This window comes from Schistocerca serialis, chromosome 7 (assembly GCF_023864345.2).
Source record: "Schistocerca serialis cubense isolate TAMUIC-IGC-003099 chromosome 7, iqSchSeri2.2, whole genome shotgun sequence".
Taxonomy (NCBI): domain Eukaryota; kingdom Metazoa; phylum Arthropoda; class Insecta; order Orthoptera; family Acrididae; genus Schistocerca; species Schistocerca serialis.
The window spans coordinates 114474209-114500277 of NC_064644.1; the positions used below are offsets into that span (position 1 = coordinate 114474209).

Consider the following 26069-nt stretch of genomic DNA (forward strand, 5'->3'; position numbering starts at 1 on the left):
AACTGAATATTTAGAGAAGCAGCATTCAGCGAATTCTGTCTTATGATCTCCATCTACACGTTTACAAGGCTCAACTGACGCAGAAACTACTGCTAACCGACCAATTACAGAGGTGTGAATTCGCGCGACTGGGTGTTGGGAAACAAAAATTTTGGTGACGGTGAAGAATGTCATTTTTAGCGATGGAGCATGTTTCCAACCGGAAAATTATGTCAACACGTATAACAGTCCAATTTGAAGCAACGAGAATCCTCGCAGAACGTTTCAATGGCCGAAGCATGCAGAACGAGCCACTATTTACGATGGGTGGTACTTTAATAGCGGCAACTATTTTTATTTACAGCTCGTACAAAATAGATACGTGTTTCAAAGTTTTACTGACCTTCAGGGTAGTCACCAGCATTGTGTATAATCCGTTGCCAGCGATGTGGAAGTCGTAGGATACTCTTAGCAGTGCCAGTTGTGTTAACAGTTCGAGCGACGTGGTCTATTGCCCGACGAAATTGTAGCAGTTATGAAGCGAATGCCGTGAAGTATTTCCTTCAGTTTAGAAATCAACTTGAACTCGCGAGGGCTTAAGTCAGGGGAGTGCATTAGGTGGTATAGCACTTAGCAGCCCCATCAGTCAAACAGATCAGTAACAGCTTGCACTGTACGTGCTTGAGCATTGTCCTGCAAAATGGTCAGGTCCTGCAGAAAGTGTCATCACTTCTGTCTCTAAGCTGGTCGTAGGCTGTGTTCCAAAAATTAATGGTATAGAGACAGAAGTGATGACACTTTCTGCAGGACCTGACCCTCATTTTGCGGGACAATGCTCAAGCACGTACGGTGCAACCTGTTAGTGATTTGTTTGACTGATGGGGCTGCTAAGTGCTATACCACCTACTGCACTCCCCTGACTTAAGCCCTCGCGAGTGCAAGTTGATTTCTAAACTGAAGGAAATACTTCACGGCATTCGCTTCAGAACTGCTACAAATTCGTCAGGCCATAGACCGTGCCGCTCGAAGTATCAACACAACTGGCCCTGCTAAGAGTATCCTACGACTTCGACATCGCTGGCAACCGGTTATACACAATGCTAGAGACTACTTTGAAGGCCAGTAAAACTTTTAAACACGTATCTATTTTATACGAGCTATAAATAAATAGTTGCCACTATTAAAGTTCCAACCCTCAGAGTATGGATATTGCACTTTATCGAAAATACCGCAGGCAGTCCAGTGATGATGAATGGTGTACGTTGCCGCAACACCATCACTGACTTTCTTACGCCGTAAATGGAATGGATAGTCCTCTAAGACAAGTCCTTCCAGAAGATATTGTCAACTGCCATTCCGAACGCGGAATTATGCGCTTTGAGCCACCAAGTTCTTGCCACATTAGACCGTGAGACCATTTCCAGTGGGTTACGTGAAGTCACGTCTTTGTACGAACAAAGATAATGTTTTTCGGTTATATACACAACAGAACGCGCCGTTACGGAAACAGATTTCGGAATGTATGAATACGTGTTATAAATTTTGTAAAAAGAGGAAGGGTTTTTCAACACAGGTTTGGCGGACATTTGTCCGATATTATTTTCAGCGTTTACCCACATTAGACACTGGTAAATTCAAAAGTAATTGTTTAAGCTTTCGTATAAGTAATATGGTTTATTCAAAAAATTCTCTATTGGACGCGTTTTGTAAGTAGTAGTCTGGGTGGGACTCGGGGCAAATTGCCCCTATTTACGATAGTGTCGTGAGGTTCAACAATGGAGTTTCCGACATTACCCGCTGAGATACATACACTGAAGTATAACTAGTCTCGCCCTCCGTAGCTGAATGGTGAGTGCGCCTGACAGCCAAGCAGTGGACCGGGCTACTATTCCCGTTACTAGAACGGGGTGCACTCAGCCTCCTCAAGCTACTCGAAAGGTTAGTAATGGTTCACACGTCAAGAAACCCGACATCGACCGGCAGAGTGATGTGCTGACACATGCACTCCATACCCAATGCAATGGCGCTATTGGAGAAGGATGACACGGCGGTCGGTCGGCTCGAGGGGCAGCAGGTCGTAGCCACTGTGCGTTAAGCGAATGCTTTGTTTGTCGCCCATCATCCAGTCCTCTGCTCCGTGTGAAAAGCAGTAGGTTGAACAAAATTGAGGCTCCTGATTCTGTTTTAAAATATTTTTCTACGCTTACAGACATTGACTCTTCCACTTCTGTTGTTGAAGCATTCTGTGTGTATACAAGGTGAATCAACTAAAATTTGCGTTGCAAATATTGGAGAAATGGGAAGTGCTATTGACGTGCTGTTTTCACAGAACGGATTGGTAGCCAGGGGGCTCGTATTTCTAGCCAATCAACACATTGTAATAATACTTAAGAATGCCTTTTTTATGCAAACATACACTTGGAACAATGCCTATTGATAGTAACAAAGTAATAGGAGCGTAAATTAGAATGTCAGTGGTATTTGTTGCAGGATTCTAGAGAAAGCCGTTTACGACGTACCGTATTTTGGAAAGTTCCCACACCGACACTTGTACAATCCTTGTGGTAGTCCATACTGAAGAACAACACAAGTGCATACACTAGTTTATTGATTCTCACCAGCAACGAGACAGTTGACTATCACAGATTGTGTCCAAAATGACCATCGGCAGCGGCAGTACCTGCTTCCAGTCTTGTACGGAACGACTGCTGCACGCGCGCTAGCATTTCAGCGGAGATGTCCGAGAAGCGTGCAGTAACACGTCGTTGTATATCATTGGGTATAGCTAGTATGTCCTTGTAGACAGCGTCTTTCAGCTTTCCCCACAGAAAAAGGTCTACAGCCGTCAAATCCGGGGAACGAGCAGGCCAGTGTACCGGTCCTCTTCGTCAAATCGAACAATCTGGAAACAGCTCGTGAAGACGTGATGTATTTCGAGCACAATGGGCTGAACAGCCATCACGCTTGTACCACAGGTCCCTCCTAGTCTTCAGAGCATCCGTGGAAGATTGTCCGTTAGCAGGCTGCGATACTTGTGCTCGCTCAGTGTTCCGTCTATGAAACACGGGCCTAAGAGCTGATAGTTCGCTACCCCACACAACACGTTTGCACTCCATGGACGCTGACGTTCCACCTGACGAAGTCAGCGGGGATTGTCAAGAGACCAATAGTGCATGTTTTGGCTGTTTAGCTGCCAATTATTGGTAAAAGTAGCTTCATCACTAAACAAGATACGTGATATATCTTGAGTGTCCTGTCTTAACGCCCACGATTCTCACAATCGTTTGCATACAGCCGTTGATGGAGACTGACGTGATGCGGATGGAACCTATGTCGATGGAGAAGGCGTGGGATACTTGCGTGACTCGTGCTACTTCCTCGTGTGATTGCGCGAGATATAACGTGCTGATCAACTGCACACCAGTTGCGCGACCACTCTCGCTGGAGGTTTGAGTCCTCCCTCGGGCGTGTGTGTGTGTGTGTGTGGGGGGGGGGGGGGGCGGGGGGCGTGTGTGTGTGTGTGTGTGTGTGTGTGTGTGTGTGTGTGTGTGTGTGTGTGTGTGTAAGTAAGTCTAGGGACCGATGATCTCAGCAGTTTGGTCCCTTAGGAACACACACACACACACACACACACACACACACACACACACACACTCTTACCTGGTTGACGTTGATAAATAACCGCCGAGAAGATTGACGTCTATTGGGATACCTTGCCGCATACACCGTACAAGAACGAACTGCGTTCTTCTTAGACTCTCCGTTCACTGTGACCTGTCGGTTTTTACTGCATTGGTAAATCCCATAGTCCACTCACGACCTACTGCTTGGACTGTCACATACTAAATGATAGCAAGTAGTAATGCACTCAAGGAGCACATAAGCACATTGTAAGCGAACATAACAACAATGTTCGTAACAGCCATGCAGGATGAGTGGCACAAACAAGTGTCAATGTGGAAACTTTTCAAACTACGATATCTCGTAAAGGTCTCGCAAAAGTGTCCTTCAGCAAACGTTCTAATTTATCTTACTTTTAGTTTTGTCACTGTCAATAGGCATTGTTCCATTAAAAAAAGTGTATTGAAGCAAAGCAAGCGCTGTATCTTGTGCGAGATACAGAGGCGAGCGAGCGTGCCAAGACTTCCCCAGTTCACTGTTAGTAGCGCCACGTCACCAAAACGCGTCTGCGCGTAGCGCATAAGTGTTGCACCACAGTTAAGTATGAATAAAATCAAAATTTATGTTTAAAACTTTGTTAAAATATAGTTTAGTGTTATAATGTTCCAAATACCAAGTCTTTATGTTCTAGATTTCACAGTTTACGTAAAAATGAGTGATGCTAATTAATGAAGCGAGAAAGCCAGAATTTGGTCAGAAGGTGCAATTAGAGCTCATAAATAAGTGGTGCAGGTTCCAAAATCATATAACAAAAATTAAGAGCGGAATCCACGATTTTAGGAAAAATCAGAGGCGCTAAATAATGGACTTAGAATCTTGAAAAGTTGTTTTATGCTTAAATTCACCCCAAAAATAATAACTGGGACACCACGTTAAGCTACTTCTTATAGTTTTTCAGTAATTAAGTAAAAACCAATTTCGTAACTAAAATATACCCAATTGTTGTAGATTAAGTACCTCTAATTTTAATGATAGGGAATTTTGGTTTAAGTGGATGATAAAACATTCCAAATGATAGAGGTGTACCAAATTTGAGAGTTTCAGTATTAATAACAGCCGATATAGGTGTTAGTAAAGGTGTGGTTCAGAGGAAACTCTACCGTTGGTTCCACTACAAAAATTCTAGAAGGCAAAGTTCTTATTCTAGAGAGCTGAAACCTTTCCTGTGCTTTCGAACAGCTGAACTGTATACAAGTAAAAATTAAGAAGTTTCTGAAGTAATTTGTAACTACATTACTAAAGATTATGTGCCCGAGAGAGCGGTCGTTCGGAGGCTGCTGCAGTATGCATATAGTCGTAGACAACAGATGCTCCCTCGGCCGTCCGCTCCGGCACCTATATAAATGCAGCCCGAGAGGCAGCAGTAAGATTCACTTCGGATTCAGCTACTGTAAGATCCACGTCTATCAAACGTCGGATCGCGCTCTGCCTCTGATGACGTCAGTGCCGAACTGTTACAAAGCGCGTATTTTGCGGTAAAAACTGATAGTGAACTCGCGAGGACTGTTCACCGTCCTGGATCGCTTAGAATTCGCCAGAGTAACTGTTAGTGTGTCATTCCGCGTGGCAAGTGGTAACTTTACTTCCACTTTTATGGCGAGAATTATTTTGAACATTTATTGCAAAATTTCATTTGAGTAATTTTAGTCAGGGCTAGAGATAATCTGGTAGGAACGTACCGTAGAGGTCGCCTCTGAACTGCTAAATGTGCTGTTAGAATAGAAAGACTTGCTTTCAATTGACAACAGCGAATTTGTAAATGTTGTCTGTGAGAAACTTTACGTAATATAAATTTTGACCGGAACTTTATACTTTGATTTAAAATCATGGTCCTGATCCCGCAAAGAAATAGGGCAATAGAAACTTTTCTTTCAGTGAGCTGGACCAGAATGTGGCCGTGCAGACTGGAAACTAAGGTCAGTACGTTTCCCTTCGCTTTCTGGCTGCCCACAAAATTGGTTGCCAGACTCGCGTGAAAAAGACGGCATTAATTAATAAATTTTTACCCGCCGCCCCACGCTATGTTTGCCCAAAAGACGCACTTTCTAGGTATTAATACAATCTGTTACTTGGCTAACAATAAGAGTCCCTGATTACCTATCCGTTCTGTGGGAACCGCACATCAATAGCACTTTCCATTTCCGCAATATCTGCGGTGAGAGTTTTAGCTGATTCACCCCGTATACATATATATCAACGTAGAGCAGGAACTGTAACGGCCTAAGAAATGATGACGTTATGCAGGATGATTCGCGAGCAGCATCCTTACTCACAGCCCAGCTTTAACGAAACATATGGTGGCGGGTCTTGCTGACCCACCGGTAGCGATGTGCTGCAGTCGCCTGAACAGTTTCTGCAACGCAGGCGTACATCTACATCTACATCTATACTCCGCGAGCCACCTTACGGTGTGTGGCGGAGGGTACTTATTGTACCACTATCTGATCCCCCCTTCCGTGTTCCATTCACGAATTGTGCGTGGGAAGAACGACTGCTTGTAAGTCTCCGTATTTGCTCTAATTTCTCGGATCTTTTCGTTGTGATCATTACGCGAGATATATGTGGGCGGTAGTAATATGTTGCCCATCTCTTCCCGGAATGTGCTCTCTCGTAATTTCGATAATAAACCTCTCCGTATTGCGTAACGCCTTTCTTGAAGTGTCCGCCACTGGAGCTTGTTCAGCATCTCCGTAACGCTCTCGCGCTGACTAAATGTCCCCATGACGAATCGCGCTGCTTTTCGCTGGATCATGTCTATCTCTTCTATTAATCCAACCTGGTAAGGGTCCCATACTGATGAGCAATACTCAAGAATCGGACGAACAAGCGTTTTGTAAGCTACTTCTTTCGTCGATGAGTCACATTTTCTTAGAATTCTTCCTATGAATCTCAACCTGGCGCCTGCTTTTCCCACTATTTGTTTTATGTGATCATTCCACTTCAGATCGCTCCGGATAGTAACTCCTAAGTATTTTACGGTCGTTACCGCTTCCAATGATTTACCACCTATGGCATAATCGTACTGGAATGGATTTCTGCCCCTATGTATGCGCATTATATTACATTTATCTACGTTTAGGGAAAGCTGCCAGCTGTCGCACCATGCATTAATCCTCTGCAGGTCCTCCTGGAGTACGTACGAGTCTTCTGATGTTGCTACTTTCTTGTAGACAACCGTGTCATCTGCAAATAGCCTCACGGAGCTACCGATGTTGTCAACTAAGTCATTCATGTATATTGTAAACAATAAAGGTCCTATCACGCTTCCCTGCGGTACTCCCGAAATTACCTCTACATCTGCAGATTTTGAACCGTTAAGAATGACATGTTGTGTTCTTTCTTCTAGGAAATCCTGAATCCAATCACAAACCTGGTCCGATATTCCGTAAGCTCGTATTTTTTTTCACTAAACGTAAGTGCGGAACCGTATCAAATGCCTTCCTGAAGTCCAGGAATACGGCATCAATCTGCTCGCCAGTGTCTACGGCACTGTGAATTTCTTGGGCAAATAGGGCGAGCTGAGTTTCACATGATCTCTGTTTGCGGAATCCATGTTGGTTATGATGAAGGAGATTTGTATTATCTAAGAACGTCATAATACGAGAACACAAAACATGTTCCATTATTCTACAACAGATTGACGTAAGCGAAATAGGCCTATAATTATTCGCATCTGATTTATGACCCTTCTTGAAAATGGGAACGACCTGCGCTTTCTTCCAGTCGCTAGGTACTTTACGTTCTTCCAGCGATCTACGATAAATTGCTGATAGAAAGGGGGCAAGTTCTTTAGCATAATCACTGTAGAATCTTAAGGGCATCTCGTCTGGTCCGGACGCTTTTCCGCTACTAAGTGATAGCAGTTGTTTTTCAATTCCGATATCGTTTATTTCAATATTTTCCATTTTGGCGTCCGTGCGACGGCTGAAGTCAGGGACCGTGTTACGATTTTCCGCAGTGAAACAGTTTCGGAACACTGAATTCAGTATTTCTGCCTTTCTTCGGTCGTCCTCTGTTTCGGTGCCATCGTGGTCAACGAGTGACTGAATAGGGGATTTAGATCCGCTTACCGATTTTACATATGACCAAAACTTTTTAGGGTTCTTGTTTAGATTGTTTGCCAATGTTTTATGTTCGAATTCGTTGAATGCTTCTCTCATTGCTCTCTTTACGCTCTTTTTCGCTTCGTTCAGCTTTTCCTTATCAGCTATGATTCGACTACTCTTAAACCTATGATGAAGCTTTCTTTGTTTCCGTAGTACCTTTCGTACATGATTGTTATACCACGGTGGATCTTTCCCCTCGCTTTGGACCTTAGTCGGTACGAACTTATCTAAGGCGTACTGGACGATGTTTCTGAATTTTTTCCATTTTTGTTCCACATCCTCTTCCTCAGAAATGAACGTTTGATGGTGGTCACTCAGATATTCTGCGATTTGTGCCCTATCACTCTTGTTAAGCAAATATATTTTCCTTCCTTTCTTGGCATTTCTTATTACACTTGTAGTCATTGATGCAACCACTGACTTATGATCACTGATACCCTCTTCTACATTCACGGAGTCGAAAAGTTCCGGTCTATTTGTTGCTATGAGGTCTAAAACGTTAGCTTCACGAGTTGGTTCTCTAACTATCTGCTCGAAGTAATTCTCGGACAAGGCAGTCAGGATAATGTCACAAGAGTCTCTGTCCCTGGCTCCAGTTCTGATTGTGTGACTATCCCATTCTATACCTGGTAGATTGAAGTCTCCCCCTATTACAATAGTATGATCACGAAACTTCTTCACGACGTTCTGCAGGTTCTCTCTGAGGCGCTCAACTACTACGGTTGCTGATGCAGGTGGTCTATAGAAGCATCCGACTATCATATCTGACCCACCTTTGATACTTAACTTAACCCAGATTATTTCACATTCGCATTCGCTAATAACTTCACTGGATATTATTGAATTCTTTACTGCTATAAATACTCCTCCACCATTGGCGTTTATCCTATCCTTGCGGTATATATTCCATTCTGTGTCTAGGATTTCGTTACTGTTCACTTCCGGTTTTAACCAACTTTCCGTTCCTAATACTATATGCGCACTATTTCCTTCAATAAGAGATACTAATTCAGGAACCTTGCCCTGGATACTCCTGCAGTTTACCAATATTACGTTGACTTTTCCTGTTTTTGGTCTCTGAGGACGGACGTTCTTTATCAACGATGGTAATGTCCTCTCTGGTAAGCCGTCAGGTATTTTATCGTTTCGCCCAAGGGGGGGTCCCTCTAACCTAAAAAACCCCCGTGTGCACGCCACACGTACTCTGCTACCCTAGTAGCTGCTTCCGGTGTGTAGTGCACGCCTGACCTGTCTAGGGGGGCCCTACAGTTCTCCACCCAATAATAGAGGTCGATGAATTTGCAACCATTATAGTCGCAGAGTCGTCTGAGCCTCTGGTTTAGACCCTCCACACGGCTCCAAACCAGAGGACCGCGATCGACTCTCGGCACTATGCTGCAGATATTAAGCTCAGCTTGCACTCCGCGTGCGATGCTGGTTGTCTTCACCAAATCAGCCAGCCGCCGGAAGGAACCAAGGATGGCCTCAGAACCCAAGCGGCAGGCGTCATTCGTTCCGACATGTGCTACTATCTGCAGCCGGTCACACCCAGTGCGTTCAATAGCTGCCGGAAGGGCCTCCTCCACATTACGGACGAGACCCCCCGGCAAGCACACCGAGTGCACACTGGCATTCTTCCCCGACCTACCCGCTATTTTCCTAAGGGGCTCCATAACCCGCCTAACGTTGGAGCTCCCTATAACTAATAGGCCCGCCCTCTGTGACTGTCGGGATCTTGCCGGAGAATCGGCCACTGGCCCAACAGGCGAGGCATCCTGTGGTGGCTCGGAAACGATGTCATCACCACTAGGAAGCACCCCGTACCTGTTGGAAAGGGGTAAGGCAGCTGCCACGCGGCCAGATCCCACCTTCGCCTTTCGGCCAGGCACGCGCGAGCCCACCACTGTCCGCCATTCACCCTGGAGTGATGACTGACCGGTAAGATGCTCACTGCCGGAAGACGCAGCGACATCAGGGGTTCCATGTGATTCAAAGGCCACCGAAGTAGGCATAGGTCTCACCACAGTTGCCCCAACGCCACTACGAGCCGACGCCTGCGCCTCGAGCTCGATGAGCCTAACAGACAAAGCCTCCACCTGCCCCCGAAGAGTGGCCAATTCTCCTTGCGTCCGCTCACAACAACCACAGTCCCTACACATGACTATGTTTACCCTACAAGCGAACGGTGTACTCGCCTTATTAGCAGCAGGAAATCGAAGTGCTCTCTCACTGACGGTCTAACCGACACTAATAATGTCGCGACCGTCCGGAGCCGCGGCCTTCACGGGCCCATTGCCACGGCAGACAAGTAACCTCCAATGCGTGACCAGTCGCTGGAAGGGACCGAGTAGCCTCGCGCACATCTACAGTCTGACCCCTCTCAGTTTCAGCTAATTGCACCAGTTGTGACCATCGCCGCCACCCAGAGGTCTCTGTCACGTTTACTGACGGAATGGGGTCCTCGAAAAACCGGAACACTCGTTCAGTAATTGTGGTCTTTGTGTGCTTACGTTGTCACTTCTCTGTGTACTATATGTTGCTTTTAGTCATCGTCCTTGCGAATCGCAAACGTGTAAGCCGTCTTTGGTTTATGATATTTAGAAAAGGATCTAGGAAACTGTTGCAGTGCACCACCGACTATCACATTCAATTTTTCATACCACAGTGGACTATGGGCAGCACTGAAACTACCCATAAGTTTAGACAGCGACCGGAACACAGTCACTCTGAAATAGAAAAACACAGAACGTGGCGCTATAACAAGGCAGTGCAATTGAAATATTTGTTTCTTTTTCACAAATCTGGTTTTTTAAAAATTCTTTATTACGAATGATCAGTTTAACCATTGTGTATACTAAATATGTGAAATGCGTTTGGTTTTAACTGTTTCAGATAATATTCCAGTTGGAACAATTTTGGAAAATGTGTGCAGCGGACACACTGAGAAAGTCCGAGACTTTGTATAGAGTCACTGAAACCGTCTGACAAGGAACTCTTTGAGTGAGTGGGCGCGAAAGGCCAACGATGTTTACGGCGTTCGACGCCCCACATATTGTCTACCATGCAACCACAATATTGGCTGCTAATAATAACAAGGGGGTGGAACTGAAAGTATCCAATGGTGAGCACAGCATGAGGCTGCGGAGCGTAGTTGAACCGCTTAGTCGACGTGTAACTCGCAGCAGCGCTTCTGTGCTAGAGGTGTTGATACAAAACAGAGCAACACAGCTAGTTCCTTATTCCCATGAAGTAAAGAGTGCTGTCGACGAGGGATCTCAGTTCGATTCCATATTCCTAGATTTCCAGAAGGCTTTTGATACCATTTCTCACAATCAAATTGCGTGCATATGGAGTATCGTCTCAGTTGTGTGACTGGATTCGTGATTTCCTCTCAGAGAGGTCACAGTTCGTAGTGATAGACGGTAAATCATCGAGTAGAACAGAAGTGATAACTGGCGTTTCTCAAGGTAGTGTCATAGGCCCTTTGCTGCTCCTGATTTACATAAATGATCTAGGTGATAATCTGAGCAGCCCCCTTAAATTGTTTGCAGATGACGCTGTAATTTACCGTCTAGTAAAATCGTCAGACGATCCATTCCAATTACAAAATGATCTAGAGAGAATTTCTATATCGTGCGAAAAGTGACAATTGGCACTAAACAAAGGAAAGTGCGAGGTCATCCACATGGGTACTAAAGGAAATCCGATAAATTCTGGGTATATGATAAAACGCACAATTCTACAGTTCGACTCAATACCTAGGAATTACAATTACGAGCAACTTAAATTGGAAAGAACACGTAGATAATATTGTGGAGAATGCGAAACAAAGACTGCGCTTTGTTGGCAGAACACTTAGAAGATGCAACAAACCCACTAAAGAGACAGCCTACATTACACTTGTCCGTCCTCTGCTGGAATATTGCTGCGCAGTATGGGAACCTTACCAGGTAGGATTGACGGAGGACATCGCAAAAGTGCAAAGAAGGGCAGCTCGTTTCGTGTCATCGCGCAGTAGGGGTGATAGTGTCACTGATATGATACGCGAGTTGGGGTGGCAGTCATTGAAACAAAGGCGGTTTTCCCAATGCGAAAATATTTTGTTGACACCCATCTACGTAAGGAGAAATGATGATGATAATAAAACAAAAGAAATCAGAGCTCAAACGGAAAGATTTAGGTGTTCCTTTTTCCCACGCGCCATTCGAGAGTGGAATGGTAGAGAAGTAGCATGTAAATGGTTCGATGAACCCTCTGCCAGGCATTTCAGTGCGAATTGCAGAGTAACGATGTAGATGTAGAGCAATTGCAACGCTAAACAAAGCAAGTATTGCATTATATCCACAACAACAATTGCAAAAGTTGACATTTTGTCGGAAAGGAACCCAAGGAATTTCTCAGAGCGAGAAAGACGTGTCATGAAATATTAGTGTTTCTGAAAGATGAGTCAGTGGAATGTGTGTTGTATATGCACGATTGTGCGAACAATGTACAAGAGGAGTACAGTGATGACGATACGTGCTTAACAGTAAAAGATATACTGAAACAGGTGTCGATGCATGTAGTTCATAATCCTTGTCGGACAGGGAGACACAAATTCCGTCTACTCCAATGAAACGTGGCAAAGGAAAATCCTTATCCAAGGAGCGGGTACTAAACATAATTACGTACATGGATGACCATCCGCAGCAAAGTAAAAAACAATTCTGAACAGATTTTGAATAAGTCCGTAGAAATATGACCTTGGGGTGTATAAGAGAAACTACGCATATTCAAAGGAGGTCAAGGCGCACTTGTTCCAAAAACGTGTTTGCGCGATGTGCATGATAGTGGCCTACTACAATATAAACATCAAATTAAGCTCGACGTAGATCACATGGATCTCAAGGGAAGAAGTGAATGGTTGTATAACTTCAAACAGTGCTACAGAATTGGAAGACATAACGAAATTTCAAACAAAGCATCAACTTGACGATGCACAGCAAACTGAGGAATCGGCCCGAAAAATTGTGGATGAGATTAACAAACTTATGCCATAGTTCAGTAACTAATTCGTTTTCAGTTCTCACAAATCTAGATTAGAAGAGTAAATACATGTGGAAGGAACCCTGAAATTAGAGGTACCAAGAGAGTTGTATCAAGATCAGTTAACATCAGTGGCTTAACGCATTCTTATACAACTAAACCGACTGTTAATCTGGATGGTAAATGGGCTGCAAAGTTATTTATTGTGCTGCTAGAAGTTGGAGGTGCTCTGACCCCTACGATTCTTTCTCGTGTGCCTGATCTTGCAAGGGCAGTAGGGAATAATTAACTCACAACAAGCAAGCGCGGTGAAATGGGTGTAAGAGAGCAACAAATATGGTATGAGTACTGCTTTTGGCCAATAGCTGGTCAAAATAATTTGCTTTTGCTTGATTCGTAGTTGGTTGGTTGGTTGTTTTGGGGAAGGAGACCAGACAGCGAGGTCATCGGTCTCATCGGATTAGGGAAGGACGGGGAAGGAAGTCGGCCGTGCCCTTTGAAAGGAACCATCCCGGCATTTGCCTGGAGCGATTTAGGGAAATCACGGAAAACCTAAATCAGGATGGCCGGACGCGGGATTGAACCGTCGTCCTCCCGAATGCGAGTCCAGTGTCTAACCACCGCGCCACCTCGCTCGGTTTGATTCGTAGTCTGCGTATAAAAATCATACGCCTCTAGAACAAACTGTCCCTTCTGAAAAGTGTGTGACATTGCAATTAGTACCACCTGGAACCACTGGACAAATTCAATGTCTGATGTTCGCTTTTCCCTTACCTATAAAATATGTTACCGCACTAGCTGAGCTATGTTTTAAAGCATAGCCAGCTTCGCGATAAGCTCCATGACAGACTGTTTCGCATTCGGTTTCATGCCACCACAATCCATCAGTTCTCATCACCCCTTTATACCAATATGATTCTGTATGCATTATTTAAGAGTCGATACCTAGCTGAACGTCCAACACGGTTTTAACTCCCAAGGAGTTCGCCTTCGATCTTGACGGTGCACCGGCAGATGTGGCCGAGCGGTTCTAGGCGCTTCAGTCTGGAACCGCGTGACCGCTACGGTCGCAGGTTCGAATCCTGCCTCGGGCATGGATGTGTGTGATGTCCTTAGGTTAGTTAGGTTTAAGCAGTTCTACGTTCTAGGGGACTGATGACCTGAGATGTTAAGTCCCATAGTGCTCAGAGCCATTTGAGCCATCTGACGGTGCGAACCTTGGCGATCACTGTGGCGTGCCATTTTTCGTTCGGTGTTCATGGTGCAAGTTAATGGTTTGTTTTGAACATTTCTTGAATGTCGACGATGCCTAGTTTGTGAAGTGTAATACATACGCCCAGTAGAAGGTTGATCTCTGCACCTCCCTGACACTCTTTTTCTGTCGCCTGCCTGATGCACTTGGTGAGTCATCACCAGCTAATATTTTTCCTGTCATAATTGTTAACACAATACTTTCAAATAAGCCTTGGTAAAGATTTAACTTGCCACCTTGCACTTCTAGTGTCTTTGCGAATGGTTCAATCTGAGTCTTTGAGGTACGGACAAAAGCTCGCCGTAAAAGTAAACAGTGTAGCTCCGATTCAGTAAAGACGAGATAATGTAACGCTCTGGTGGAGCCAATAAACTGTGCAGCAATTTTCTGTGGCTGCGAGAGGCACTGCAGCTTCCACTGACCATAGCACATTGGGGACTTATAACAAAGACCTCAAGAAGAACAACAGGAGAAGTACTGTTTAGCCACAGCAAATGAAAGTAGTATTTGCATTTGCGGAAGAGATATTATAATTTGGAATTATGGAACATTGTTGTCGCAGAGCATCTGATTCGCTCCTGCATCTTCCAAAAAGGTAAGAATGAACAACTTCTGACTTTCAGCCTTGTAAAAGGCATGCCAGTGTTTGGAGTTATTGCCTATTGCAGTGTATTCAGAGTATCATATTGTGAATGTTAAATCTGATTTTTATTGGAGAGTACATGTTGTTGCTGAATATTTAAAGTAAACAAAACTAAAGTTTGAAGAACAACAACAACGACTAACTTTTAAAGTTAATATTTGAAAGATTCATCGAAACCATTTAATCTCGCAAATTACAGTAAGTACTACCTATTATTTAACTACATTAATTATTTCTGCGATTTTGGTAATTTTCTGTATCTATAAATTGGCCTTCGTAGTCCAACGTTGTCATTGTGTTTCATTGTTGCTTTAAAGTTATTAACGCTTAAATGAAGCAATGCTGAGAGTGAATTTTAAGTAACTGGCAAAGTTTGTCTACCAAAATCCGTAACAGAAAAGATTATAGTGATTTACACTACTATATTAGTATCCCATCTCATTAAATTTCAAAACGAATTGAAAATGTTTATTCTTCACGGCTCCTGCTATTCCGTCGAATTATGTCTATTTATCTAATGCATAGAAGGTGGTGGCATTAACAATTGCCATTTGTATTACTAAAAGAAGAAAATGGGCAGCATGTAGCCATCCTCGTTTCTTGTCAATGTAACTAAATGTACTATTGATTCATGGAACATAAAACTACCGTTGTTGACTCATTCAGTTTTTATTTTGTTAGTCAGTAAACAAACTAAAGTTCTGAGTACGAACTTTGAATTAATTATTATTTTAATTGCCTGAGCACGAGTATTTACACGTGCATGAGTAATAACTGAAGTCATCCACCGAGTTAGAAAATCTCTATTGCACGTTTCTTGCCCCTTTTGTGTCTTTGTCATACTAGCCAGGTAGAATAATAGTGTCAAGTTTAAAAAAGGTACTACTATGTGTAACTGCAGCACACGGCGTAAGCGCTGCAACAAACAAAAACAAACAGGTGAACACTGTTTTCCCGACACAGTTTGCCACTGCGATACTTGTTAGAGAAGTTAGGAAGTCGCCATAGTTGGAACGGCTGCCAACCTACGTGGTCTAACAGTGGATGGCGGTGTATTATTACTAATTTATTTGAGTACACCGTGACACACAGCTAGCGAGCATCAGCGAAGATTTATCATTTACAACTTCCATGACGCCTCCGCACCGATAGGACCGCTGTTGTTCTCTTTATACATAAACGGTTTGGCGATTATTTGCTGATGATGCCGTGGAGTACGGTAAGGTGTCGAAGAGTGACAGTAGGAAGATAGAAGACAACTTAGACAAAATTTCCAGGTAGTGGGATCGATGGCAGCTAGCCTTAAATGAGTAAAAACCTAAGTTAATGCGGATGGGTAGGAAGAACAAACCTGTAATGTTCGGTTGCAGTATTACCGGTGTCCTGCTTGACACAGTCAAGTCGTTTAAATATCTGGGCGTAGGGATTCAAAGCGATATGAGGAGGAACGAGCATCTGAAAACTGTGGTAGGGCAGGCAAATGGTCAACTTCGGTTTATTGGGAGAATTCTAGGGAAGAGTTGTTCATCTGTAAAGGAGACCGCATATAGGACGCTGGTCCGACCTATTCTTAAGTGCTGCTGGAGTGTTTGGGATATCCGTACGTGGTCGGATTGAAAGAAGACGTCGAAGCAATTCAGAGGCGGGCTGCTAGATTTCTTACTGGTAAGTCCGAACAACACGTAAGTGTTACGGAGGTGCTTCGGGAACTCAAATGGGAATCCCTGGATGGAAGGCGACCTTCTTTTAGAGGAACACTATTGTGGAAATTTATAGAACCGGCGTGTGAAGCTGACTGCCGAACGATTCTACTGTCACCAACATACATCGCGCATAAGGACCACGAAGATAAGATACAAAAAAATTAGGGCTCATAGGGAGGCGTACAGACAACCATTTTTCCCTCCCTCTATTTGCGAGTGGAACAGGAAGGGAAATGGCAAATTATGGTGCAGGGTATCCTCCGCCACGCGCCGTACGATGGCTTTCGGTGTATGGAGATGTAGATAGCCCGTTCACGATGAACTTCGGTAGTATGATTTCAAACGCAGATCGACAAACTAATTATTTTCATTAGGCAGACCTACCTAAATTCATCATTTATGTCCATGCCCATATTATTGTTCATTGATTCGCCATCGATGCCCTAGGCCTAGGCTGTGGATGACATGAAATCAGTCATAACCTTTCTCTTAGTGACACTAATCCTACTATGGAGTTTGAGCAGTCCGAAAGAGCTATTAACAGACTGAAACTGTGCACTGCCCCAACCTCGTGCGAGTGCATTAGTGGTGCGTGTGCGCCCGTTTTGCGTGTGCCGTGTGTCATGTGGGAATGTAGAAGGGGAGAGGAGGATACCTCTTTCGATGAGGACATTTCCCATGAGTAAAACCTCCGTATTCGAATCCTGAAAAGGTGATTTCAGTATAGCATCAATTAACCTCCACTACATTTAACTTTGAAACCGTTCTGCAAATTATTTTACTGAAGTTTGTCCTAGTAACTTGGATGTTCCATGTAACCGTTCCTACAAGAAATCTTCAACCACAGAAACTCGTCGTCACCACTTCTGAGGGCAATGAAGAAAGCACGATTTGACCGGGGTAATACGGAGGGTGCTCTAGAATAGTAGAGTGCAGTGCGTCCTGTTTCTTTTCCCGTTTTTTTCTTTGTTAATGATTTACTAGATCATTGTCGTTTTGAACATGCAGTGGTCAACACTTTATCTCTCTGCTGCTTTCAGGGAACTGTTTATATTTTTTTATCGTAGAATATAACAAGCCTTTCGTTACGAATTGATCTAAATTATACTTCAGCTGTCGTTTCTTTTTCTTCTTCTCTCATTTGGAGTTTTGTCGGATATATTTCCAATTGTGGCTGTAGGCTGCTGACACCTCCAGTCCACACTAATAACGCTTGGTACTACGCAACAACCTGAGATTTTTATAGCATTCAGAATGGTTGGTTGTGATTTAGCGAAGTGACTAGTTACTGCGGTAACTACTGTACTTCGTCAGTCCAAAAACTTTCGAGGCTGGATAAATAAAAACTGAAGTTAAGAAAAAGTTTTAATGCTTCAGGTGTTCTACACAGTCTCCCCCACTTTAGTACAACACACAGGACTTTCATACAACCATGTGAAACAGTCAGAAAAGTCCTCCTTTGAGATGTTGCTTAAGTTAGTTTAAGCTAGTTTAAGTAGTGTGTAAGTCTTGGATCGATGACCTCAGCAGTTTGGTCCTTTAGGAATCCAGAAACATTTTTTTGGGATGTTGCTCAACATAAGCGTCACATTGACTTAAATGTCGAATACGTCGTCGAAGACTTGAACCTTCATGTGAATAGCTATACTGTGTCGTTTCATATTGATAGCACCAAGTCTCGTCACCCGTGATAATTATTTTCCAGAAAAGAATCGTTCATGTGTTGCATTTGTATCAAGTCGCGGCAGGCGTCCAAGCGTCGTTGTTTCTGTTCGGGTGTGAAGACATAGGGGACATACCTTACATTCATTTTTGTCTTCTTCATAAAATTCTGGAGAATGTCTTGAATACTTCATTTAGGAATGCTGCTCCATTGCTATTTGTAGCACAACAACGCCCGCAAGTCCACTACTTAACACAACCGCCTAACAACAGACTCAGCGAACGCACGGCTGTTGTCTACATTTGTTAATACAAGCTTCCAATGCAGTTACAGAACTAAGTTTCGTCTCTGAATATTTTGGACGGGCCGTATATGGTATATTGTGTATGTTTTATTCTATATAGTATTTTAACCATTGCTTTCTTGATTATTTCTCTTTGTCTCTTACCATTAGGCCTAAAGATGACTGCTAAGTGCGGTTGAAACTGGACGCCTTATAAAAATAAAGTATAACGATGACGACATTCATGTATAAAATGTTATCACGTGCTCCACAATTTAAGCGTGTTGAATATAATTAAATCTTGAGTGGCTTGATCTAAACTCTTCCATGGCAAGTGTTTTTCGACAACTGGCTTCCCAGTGAATATTTCTGACGTTCGAACGTTACGTGTTTCATCATTTTCCTTCTGATGGTAGACTTCCGTTTTTCGCAGACTGGGCTAACGACATATCGACTTTCAGTAGCTTTCCTTATTCTGCTCGCTGTCCAGAACATTATAACCATATAACAATCTTTTTAGCAGTGCTAGCGATGTAGCGATATTTCCCGGTTGAATAAACCCCTGGGCAAACATGCAGTTTCCTCTTTTACCAAACTTTTGGGGAAGGAAGAAAAGGGAAAGGGAAGCTAAGAGTGAGATTGTCTTGTCAGTCACGAGGCCATAAGAGACGCTATACAGACTCGGATTGAGCAAGGATGCACCTGAAACCAGGTGTGGCAATTTCAAAGCAATCAATTCGGAATTCCAGAGAATGCATTTCGGGGACTCGCCGTAGACTTAAATCTGCATGGCCGCCCTTGAATTTGAATCCCCTGTGTGATTTCAATGCCCTGTCACTTGTCAATATGTGTGGTTACTTACAAAGAACTTACTACTCCACACTAACGTGATCTTGAAGAGCTGTGTAAGGTACCTACAGTGAGACCATCTACATTTGCTTCACTATCAGGTGCGGCGTACAGCAGACCTCTCGACCGATGTGTCCTACTTCATCAGTCTCTTCATGTCCTTGATGTAGAAGCTACCTCTCTGAAGCTCCCTAAACCATCGACACAGACGGAAAAAAATTGCAACACTAAGGAAGAGTTATGCGACACACACCCTTTTGCTTTCGGAATAGTCATTGATAAAGGGCGAAATCTGAGGTTGAAGATTTCCCATGTTAATTTGTCCGTTTTCAAGGGCTATAACCAGATAAAGGCATATTACGGAGACACAGGCAACAAATCAACTACATTCAATTTTTATTGTAAACTCTGAATGAATTGTTAAGTTGGAAAGTTTCTCCTTATATGATGTCACAAGTTTGTCGTGGCTCCTTCCTTTCTCAACCTTTTAGAGGAAATGAAGCATTGTACTTCATTGGTACCGCACGTCGTAAAATACTTCCTCGACTATTGATGCTGCCACTCTGTAATACAACTAATGTTCGACTATGACAGCGTGAACTACCACACAGACCAAATGGGCCCAGTTTCGCACACTAAAAGTACACCTGTACCAGTCTATAGGCCACGCCACATGCTAACAGGTTCATTATTGTCTCAGCGATGCTGCACCAATTCTTATGCCATGTGTTTGTTACTCGTTTTCTTTCGTCATTGTTATTAAAATAGCACTGATCGCTTTTTCCATTTTATATAATAACGCATTGGAAATTCTTGAAGACGTTAATTTAAAAAAATTAGCATTGCAGCTTGACTAATAGATATTTCGGTTTTTTATCCGTTTATTAGTATAAATAAAGAAGCACCTGTTACAACAGAGACCAAACAATCAACAACAAATACCGGTTGTTCAGGACGAAAGTACCGGTATCAGTTTTACCTGGTCAGGTTTCCCATACCTAGATGATGGTGGACAGATGTAACTATTTTAAATGAAGAGTACAGCCAAAGGTTTTTGTCTGTAGGTGCATTCACGCCTTTAGAGATGGGGATGTGAAGCTACTGGTTTTCTGGTGTACATGGTGGTGTATGTCTGTAGAAGCTTTCATGTGTATACAGCTGTAGATTTTGACATGCAGGGGTGGTGGTGGTGGTGGTGGTGGTGGTGGTGGTGGTGGTGGTGGTGGTGGTGGTGGTGTGCATGTTTTGGTGTATGCATCACTACACATGACAAATCTGATTCCTATGGAGATGTTCATGTATGCATAGCTATAGATGTGGTCATACGGGACTGGTGCTTGTGGAGCTGATCTCTGTAGATGTGTGTGAGATGGTGTACTTCACAAAGGCAATGTTTGTAGACACATTCATGCATGCATAGCAGTAGATGTGGCTATGCAGGGTTGGTGCTAGTATTAGTGTGCTTGATATGGGTGTAGAAGTTGGCGTGCATTGTAAACCAGATGTCCGTAGAGATGTTCATGTTGATATGCAGAGTTAGTACTGCTGTGGGTATGCTCACAGCTTGTTTGCAAGATGACATACTTCCTATAGCTGATGTCTGTAGACATGTTCATGTTCATGTTTGTGTAGCTGTAACTGTGGATGTGCTGGGCTAGAGGTAGTGGTGGTGTGCCTACTGCTGAGGTAAAAAATTGGTGTACATAACAATGCTGAGTTCCATAGAGATTTCCCTATGAGTATGTACTGGGTAGTTATGATTCAACTTTCCCTATTTAACATATTATAACACGGAAAGTAATTATGAGTACCAAACTTGGTGGCACTAATGTCCAGAGTATTGGGTGCATGATTTCCATGCGTCACAGCACTAATGTCAAGTTTCAACTATGGCCTCCAGGAGCCATCGTGATTTGCAGTCTCACAACTCTGATCAGTCGCAGTGAACTTTCCGACGTGTCAACATGAGCTTGTACAAAAGGAGAAGGGCATTATTGGTGAAGCTCTATTAAAACAACAGTAATGCTGCAACTGAACTTAGATAACATCGACAGCTGAAAGGATTACAGAAGGGTCCTCTTCGTCCATCTGCTGTGCAGAGCCTAATGAAGTAGTGCAAATCAACTGGAGAACTGGGCGTCGCTCTGGGAAGGGTCAGCGACCAATTGCAACACAGGTGGTTGATGAAATCGCTGTTGCTATGGCAGAAAACGCTGCGCGCAATTCCCGATCGTCAGGCAGTGAGTGTGCTGCCACGACAGTTGAACATCCCGTGGTCCAGTGTACAGACGGTCCTTCAAACCATTCTCAAATGGTATCTGTAGAAGATCCACATCGTACAGCAGCTTGCACCACAGGACGCACAACGACGTGTTGACTTCGCTATCGACTTTCTCGCAAGGACTGAAGTTGACGAGGACTGGGTCTGTACCATCCTCTGGACAGACAAAGCTCATTTTTCTCTGGTGGGTGAGGTGAACACACAGAATTGCCGAGTGTGGGTATCTTCACCTCCAGTCACTATGCATTAAATTCTTCTGTATGGTGAATGTGTCACCCTATGGTATAACGTCACGGCTATGTTCGTCATTGGCCCATTCTTTTTTGAACAGGTTGCTGCTCAAGGACCAAAGATTGGTGCTCAGGGACCAAAGACGGTGTGACTGACCAGCATTGCTGCGATATGCTTCCCAAACATGTCACGCCCGTCCTATAGGAGAGAGACACGTTGAACTCGACAGCTTTTATGGAATATGGGGCACCACCGCACATCGCTCGCGAAATTAACCTGCTTCTCCGAAACAGATCTGGAAACGACCGAATTATCAGCCATCAAGGTCACTTCCTCTCACTCCCTGTGATTTCTAGTTGCGGAGCTACCTGAAGGACAGGCTTTACCAGGGGAACATTCACATATGTGCTGATCTGAAGCGCAACATATCAAGAGAGGTAGCCAACATACCTACGGACATGCTTCGGTGTGCCGTGCAGAATGCAGTCCTCCACTTTCAGACTCTTCTGGGCACTGATGAGTGCCATATAGAGCCCTTTTTGTAGCAGTGATGGAAGTGGTATGTAATGGTATGATATACCGTGGCAGCACATTAAATGTGTTTCAATTGAATTGATTCTGCATTATTTCTCTTCCCCATGTACTTGACATTAACGCCACGAAGTTTGGTTCTAGTACACTAATTAGTTCGTGTTACAATGTGTTAAATAGGGAAAGTTTAATTATAACCACCCGGTATATAGCTTTAGATGTGGATATTTGGGAATTTTCTGTGGTGGTGGTGATTTGCTTGTTGCTGCAGAACTCAGCAGTGTGCATCGCAAAGCTGATGTCGGTAGAGATGTTGATGTGTTTGCAGCTGTAGATGTGGATGTGCAGGGCTGCTGCTGCTGCTGCTGGTGTGCGTGCTGCTGGTGTACACGACTGTGTACAGCCCGGAGCTGGATTGGCTGCGGCGGAGCCGCGACGCCGCGCTGTACGTGCGGCCCGGGGAGCAGACGGCGCTGCTGCTGCCGCGGAGTGAGCTGTGCCACGTGTCGGGCACGTGGCAGCAGGGCCCGGTGCTGCTGATGGCCGTGCCATCCGCCATCGGGCGCCGCCAGAGGCGGGACGCTGTGCGGCAGACGTGGGGCCGGCGGGAGCCCTCGGCTACCAGGCTGCTCTTCGTTGTCGGCCACCGGGGGCAGGGCGTGCCGGTGAGTTTCTGCCGCGGTCTGCCAAGTAGAGATGTTGCTGTAGACAGAGCACCGTCCGCTACCGAGCGTAGCAAGGTATACGGAGCTGACAGAGAGAGCACTTATAAAATGCTCGCAGGATGTGTAACAAGTCTGTATGTTGTGATTCTTCAATTTCTCCAGCGTATTTTATGACGAAATAAATCTCGGGTAACAGCCTGATATGAGTGTGCATAGGAAACAATATTTCGGCAATCGACCACGTTGCCATCATCAGGTGCACTGATGTACTGACCGGAGGTGGGCCGGCGCCAGGTATCTACACTCCTGGAAATGGAAAAAAGAACACATTGACACCGGTGTGTCAGACCCACCATACTTGCTTCGGACACTGCGAGAGGGCTGTACAAGCAATGATCACACGCACGGCACAGCGGACACACCAGGAACCGCGGTGTTGGCCGTCGAATGGCGCTAGCTGCGCGGAATTTGTGCACCGCCGCCGTCAGTGTCAGCCAGTTTGCCGTGGCATACGGAGCTCCATCGCAGTCTTTAACACTGGTAGCATGCCGCGACAGCGTGGACGTGAACGGTATGTGCAGTTGACGGACTTTGAGGGAGGGCGTATAGTGGGCATCCGGGAGGCCGGGTGGACGTACCGCCGAATTGCTCAACACGTGGGGCGTGAGGTCTCCACAGTACATCGATGTTGTCGCCAGTGGTCGGCGGAAGGTGCACGTGCACGTGCCCGTCGACCTGGGACCGGACCGCAGCGACGCACGGATGCACGCCAAGACCGTAGGATCCTACGCAGTGCCGTAGGGGACCGCACCGCCACTTCCCAGCAAATTAGGGACACTGTTGCTCCTGGGGTATCGGCGAGGACCATTCGCAACCGTCTTCATGAAGCTGGGCTACGGTCCCGCACACCGTTAGGCCGTCTTCCGCTCACGCCCCAACATCGTGCAGCCCGCCTCCAGTGGTGTCGCGACAGGCGTGAATGGAGGGACGAATGGAGACGTGTCGTCTTCAGCGATGAGAGTCGCTTCTGCCTTGGTGCCAATGATGGTCGTATGCGTGTTTGGCGCCGTGCAGGTGAGCGCCACAATCAGGACTGCATACGACCGAGGCACACAGGGCCAACACCCGGCATCATGGTGTGGGGAGCGATCTCCTACACTGGCCGTACACCAATGGTGATCGTCGAGGGGACACTGAACAGTGCACGGTACATCCAAACCGTCATCGAACCCATCGTTCTACCATTCCTAGACCGGCAAGGGAACTTGCTGTTCCAACAGGACAATGCACGTCCGCATGTATCCCGTGCCACCCAACGTGCTCTAGAAGGTGTACGTCAACTACCCTGGCCAGCAAGATCTCCGGATCTGTCCCCCATTGAGCATGTTTGGGACTGGATGAAGTGTCGTCTCACGCGGTCTGCACGTCCAGCACGAACGCTGGTCCAACTGAGGCGCCAGGTGGAAATGGCATGGCAAGCCGTTCCACAGGACTACATCCAGCATCTCTACGATCGTCTCCATGGGAGAATAGCAGCCTGCATTGCTGCGAAAGGTGGATATACACTGTACTAGTGCCGACATTGTGCATGCTCTGTTGCCTGTGTCTATGTGCCTGTGGTTCTGTCAGTGTGATCATGTGATGTATCTGACCCCGGAATGTGTCAATAAAGTTTCCCCTTCCTGGGACAATGAATTCACGGTGTTCTTATTTCAATTTCCAGGAGTGTATATAGGACAATCCCCCTCCTGCTCATCCCTCAGGCCTTTCCTATGAGTCGGTGTGGTCCGCGCCCCGCGCGCGGTCCGGGTACAGCATCCGTTCTCCCGCCGTCTGGGCGCTGCGTCCTAGGTCTTCTTGTTCAGGAGGGTCTGCCGGCACCGCTCTCGTTATTCTTCCCTCCTCACCCGAAGTTGATACACACTGGTAAATATCCTTTTTGTTCTTAATCCGGGTGATCGCGGGTTCCCACGCCTTGCTAAGGATGTAAACGCTGTCACGATTTAGTTGTGGCTCCCTTACTCTGATGTCTATGGCTTCTTTGATCACACAGTCTCAGTATTTGGAAGTCTGTGTCAGGACTCTGGTTTGGTCATAATCCATGCCGTGGATGCCGTTACAGCCATGCGTATAAGATGCCTGTCATCTCGACTGATAGTGATACGAGGCTGTTGGGATCCAGCGCGGCGTTCCGTGTTACCCTCCTGAACTCACCGATTCCATATTCTGCTAACAGTCATTGGGTCTCGACCAACGCGAGCAGCAATGTCGCGATACGATAAACCGCAATCGTGATAGGCTACAATCCGACCTTTATCAAAGTCGGAAACATCGCGAAGATTGTGTGGTTGAAGGCATATGTGACACTCATCGGTGAAGAGAACTTGATGGCAATCCTAAGCGGTCCATTCGACATGTTGTTGGGCCCATCTGTAGCTGTAAGAGTTGTGCTGCAGATAGCTGACTTTGCGAACCGGATCCTTAAAATGATTGATAACTAAGGATTCGATGTTAGCTATGTCTGATTCACAGACGAAACTCACTTCCACTTAAACTGAGTTGTGAATAAATAAAACTGGCGATTATGGGATTCCAAAATTCCTCATTTGTGTGAAAGAAACCACTGTATTCTTCCAAAGTTTGGGCTACGGTAGGCAGGAGAAGCATTCTTCGCCCATTTCTTCTTGCGAGAAACGATCACTAGTGGACGTTATGTTGCGAATTTGGAACAATTTCTCGCCTCATAGCCGCCGTTGGAGGGTCGAAAAGGCAGCAGTTTGTTCACGCAAGATAGGGCCAAACCACATCATACCGAACAGGCACTTCGCTTTCTGTACGAATACTTCGGGAACAGTGATAGTGTTGGATTACCGTCCACTTATTGGCGCAGGAAAGGATTGGCCTGTACCTTTGCTCTTTCTAACTCCTTGTGACTATTTTTTTGGGACACAACGAAAGAAAGTGTACCTTAACGATGCCTACACGCTGGACGAGCATGAATAGCCGATCTCTGTAGCATCTGAATTCGTTTCCGTTGAGATGCTACAGGATGTGATGGCAAATTTCACTGTTCTTTTGCGTCACCTCTGTACTGTGGGTGGTGGGCATTTCGAGAAGATTGTGATGCTATTACAAAGACTGCTTTCAGAGGACGAGTTTAATTATGCACGCTGATAC

The 26069-nt window shown here is 45.1% G+C and overlaps 1 protein-coding gene across 1 annotated transcript in view; it reads left to right on the forward strand.

The window, feature by feature from the left end:
• Positions 1–26069, forward strand: part of LOC126412917 (beta-1,3-galactosyltransferase 1-like) — a 274544-nt gene that overhangs the window by 212882 nt on the left and 35593 nt on the right. Inside the window, exon 3 of the mRNA XM_050082806.1 lies at positions 22576–22892. Within this exon, the coding sequence (XP_049938763.1) occupies positions 22576–22892 (317 nt within the window). The remainder of the gene's footprint in view (positions 1–22575; positions 22893–26069) is intronic.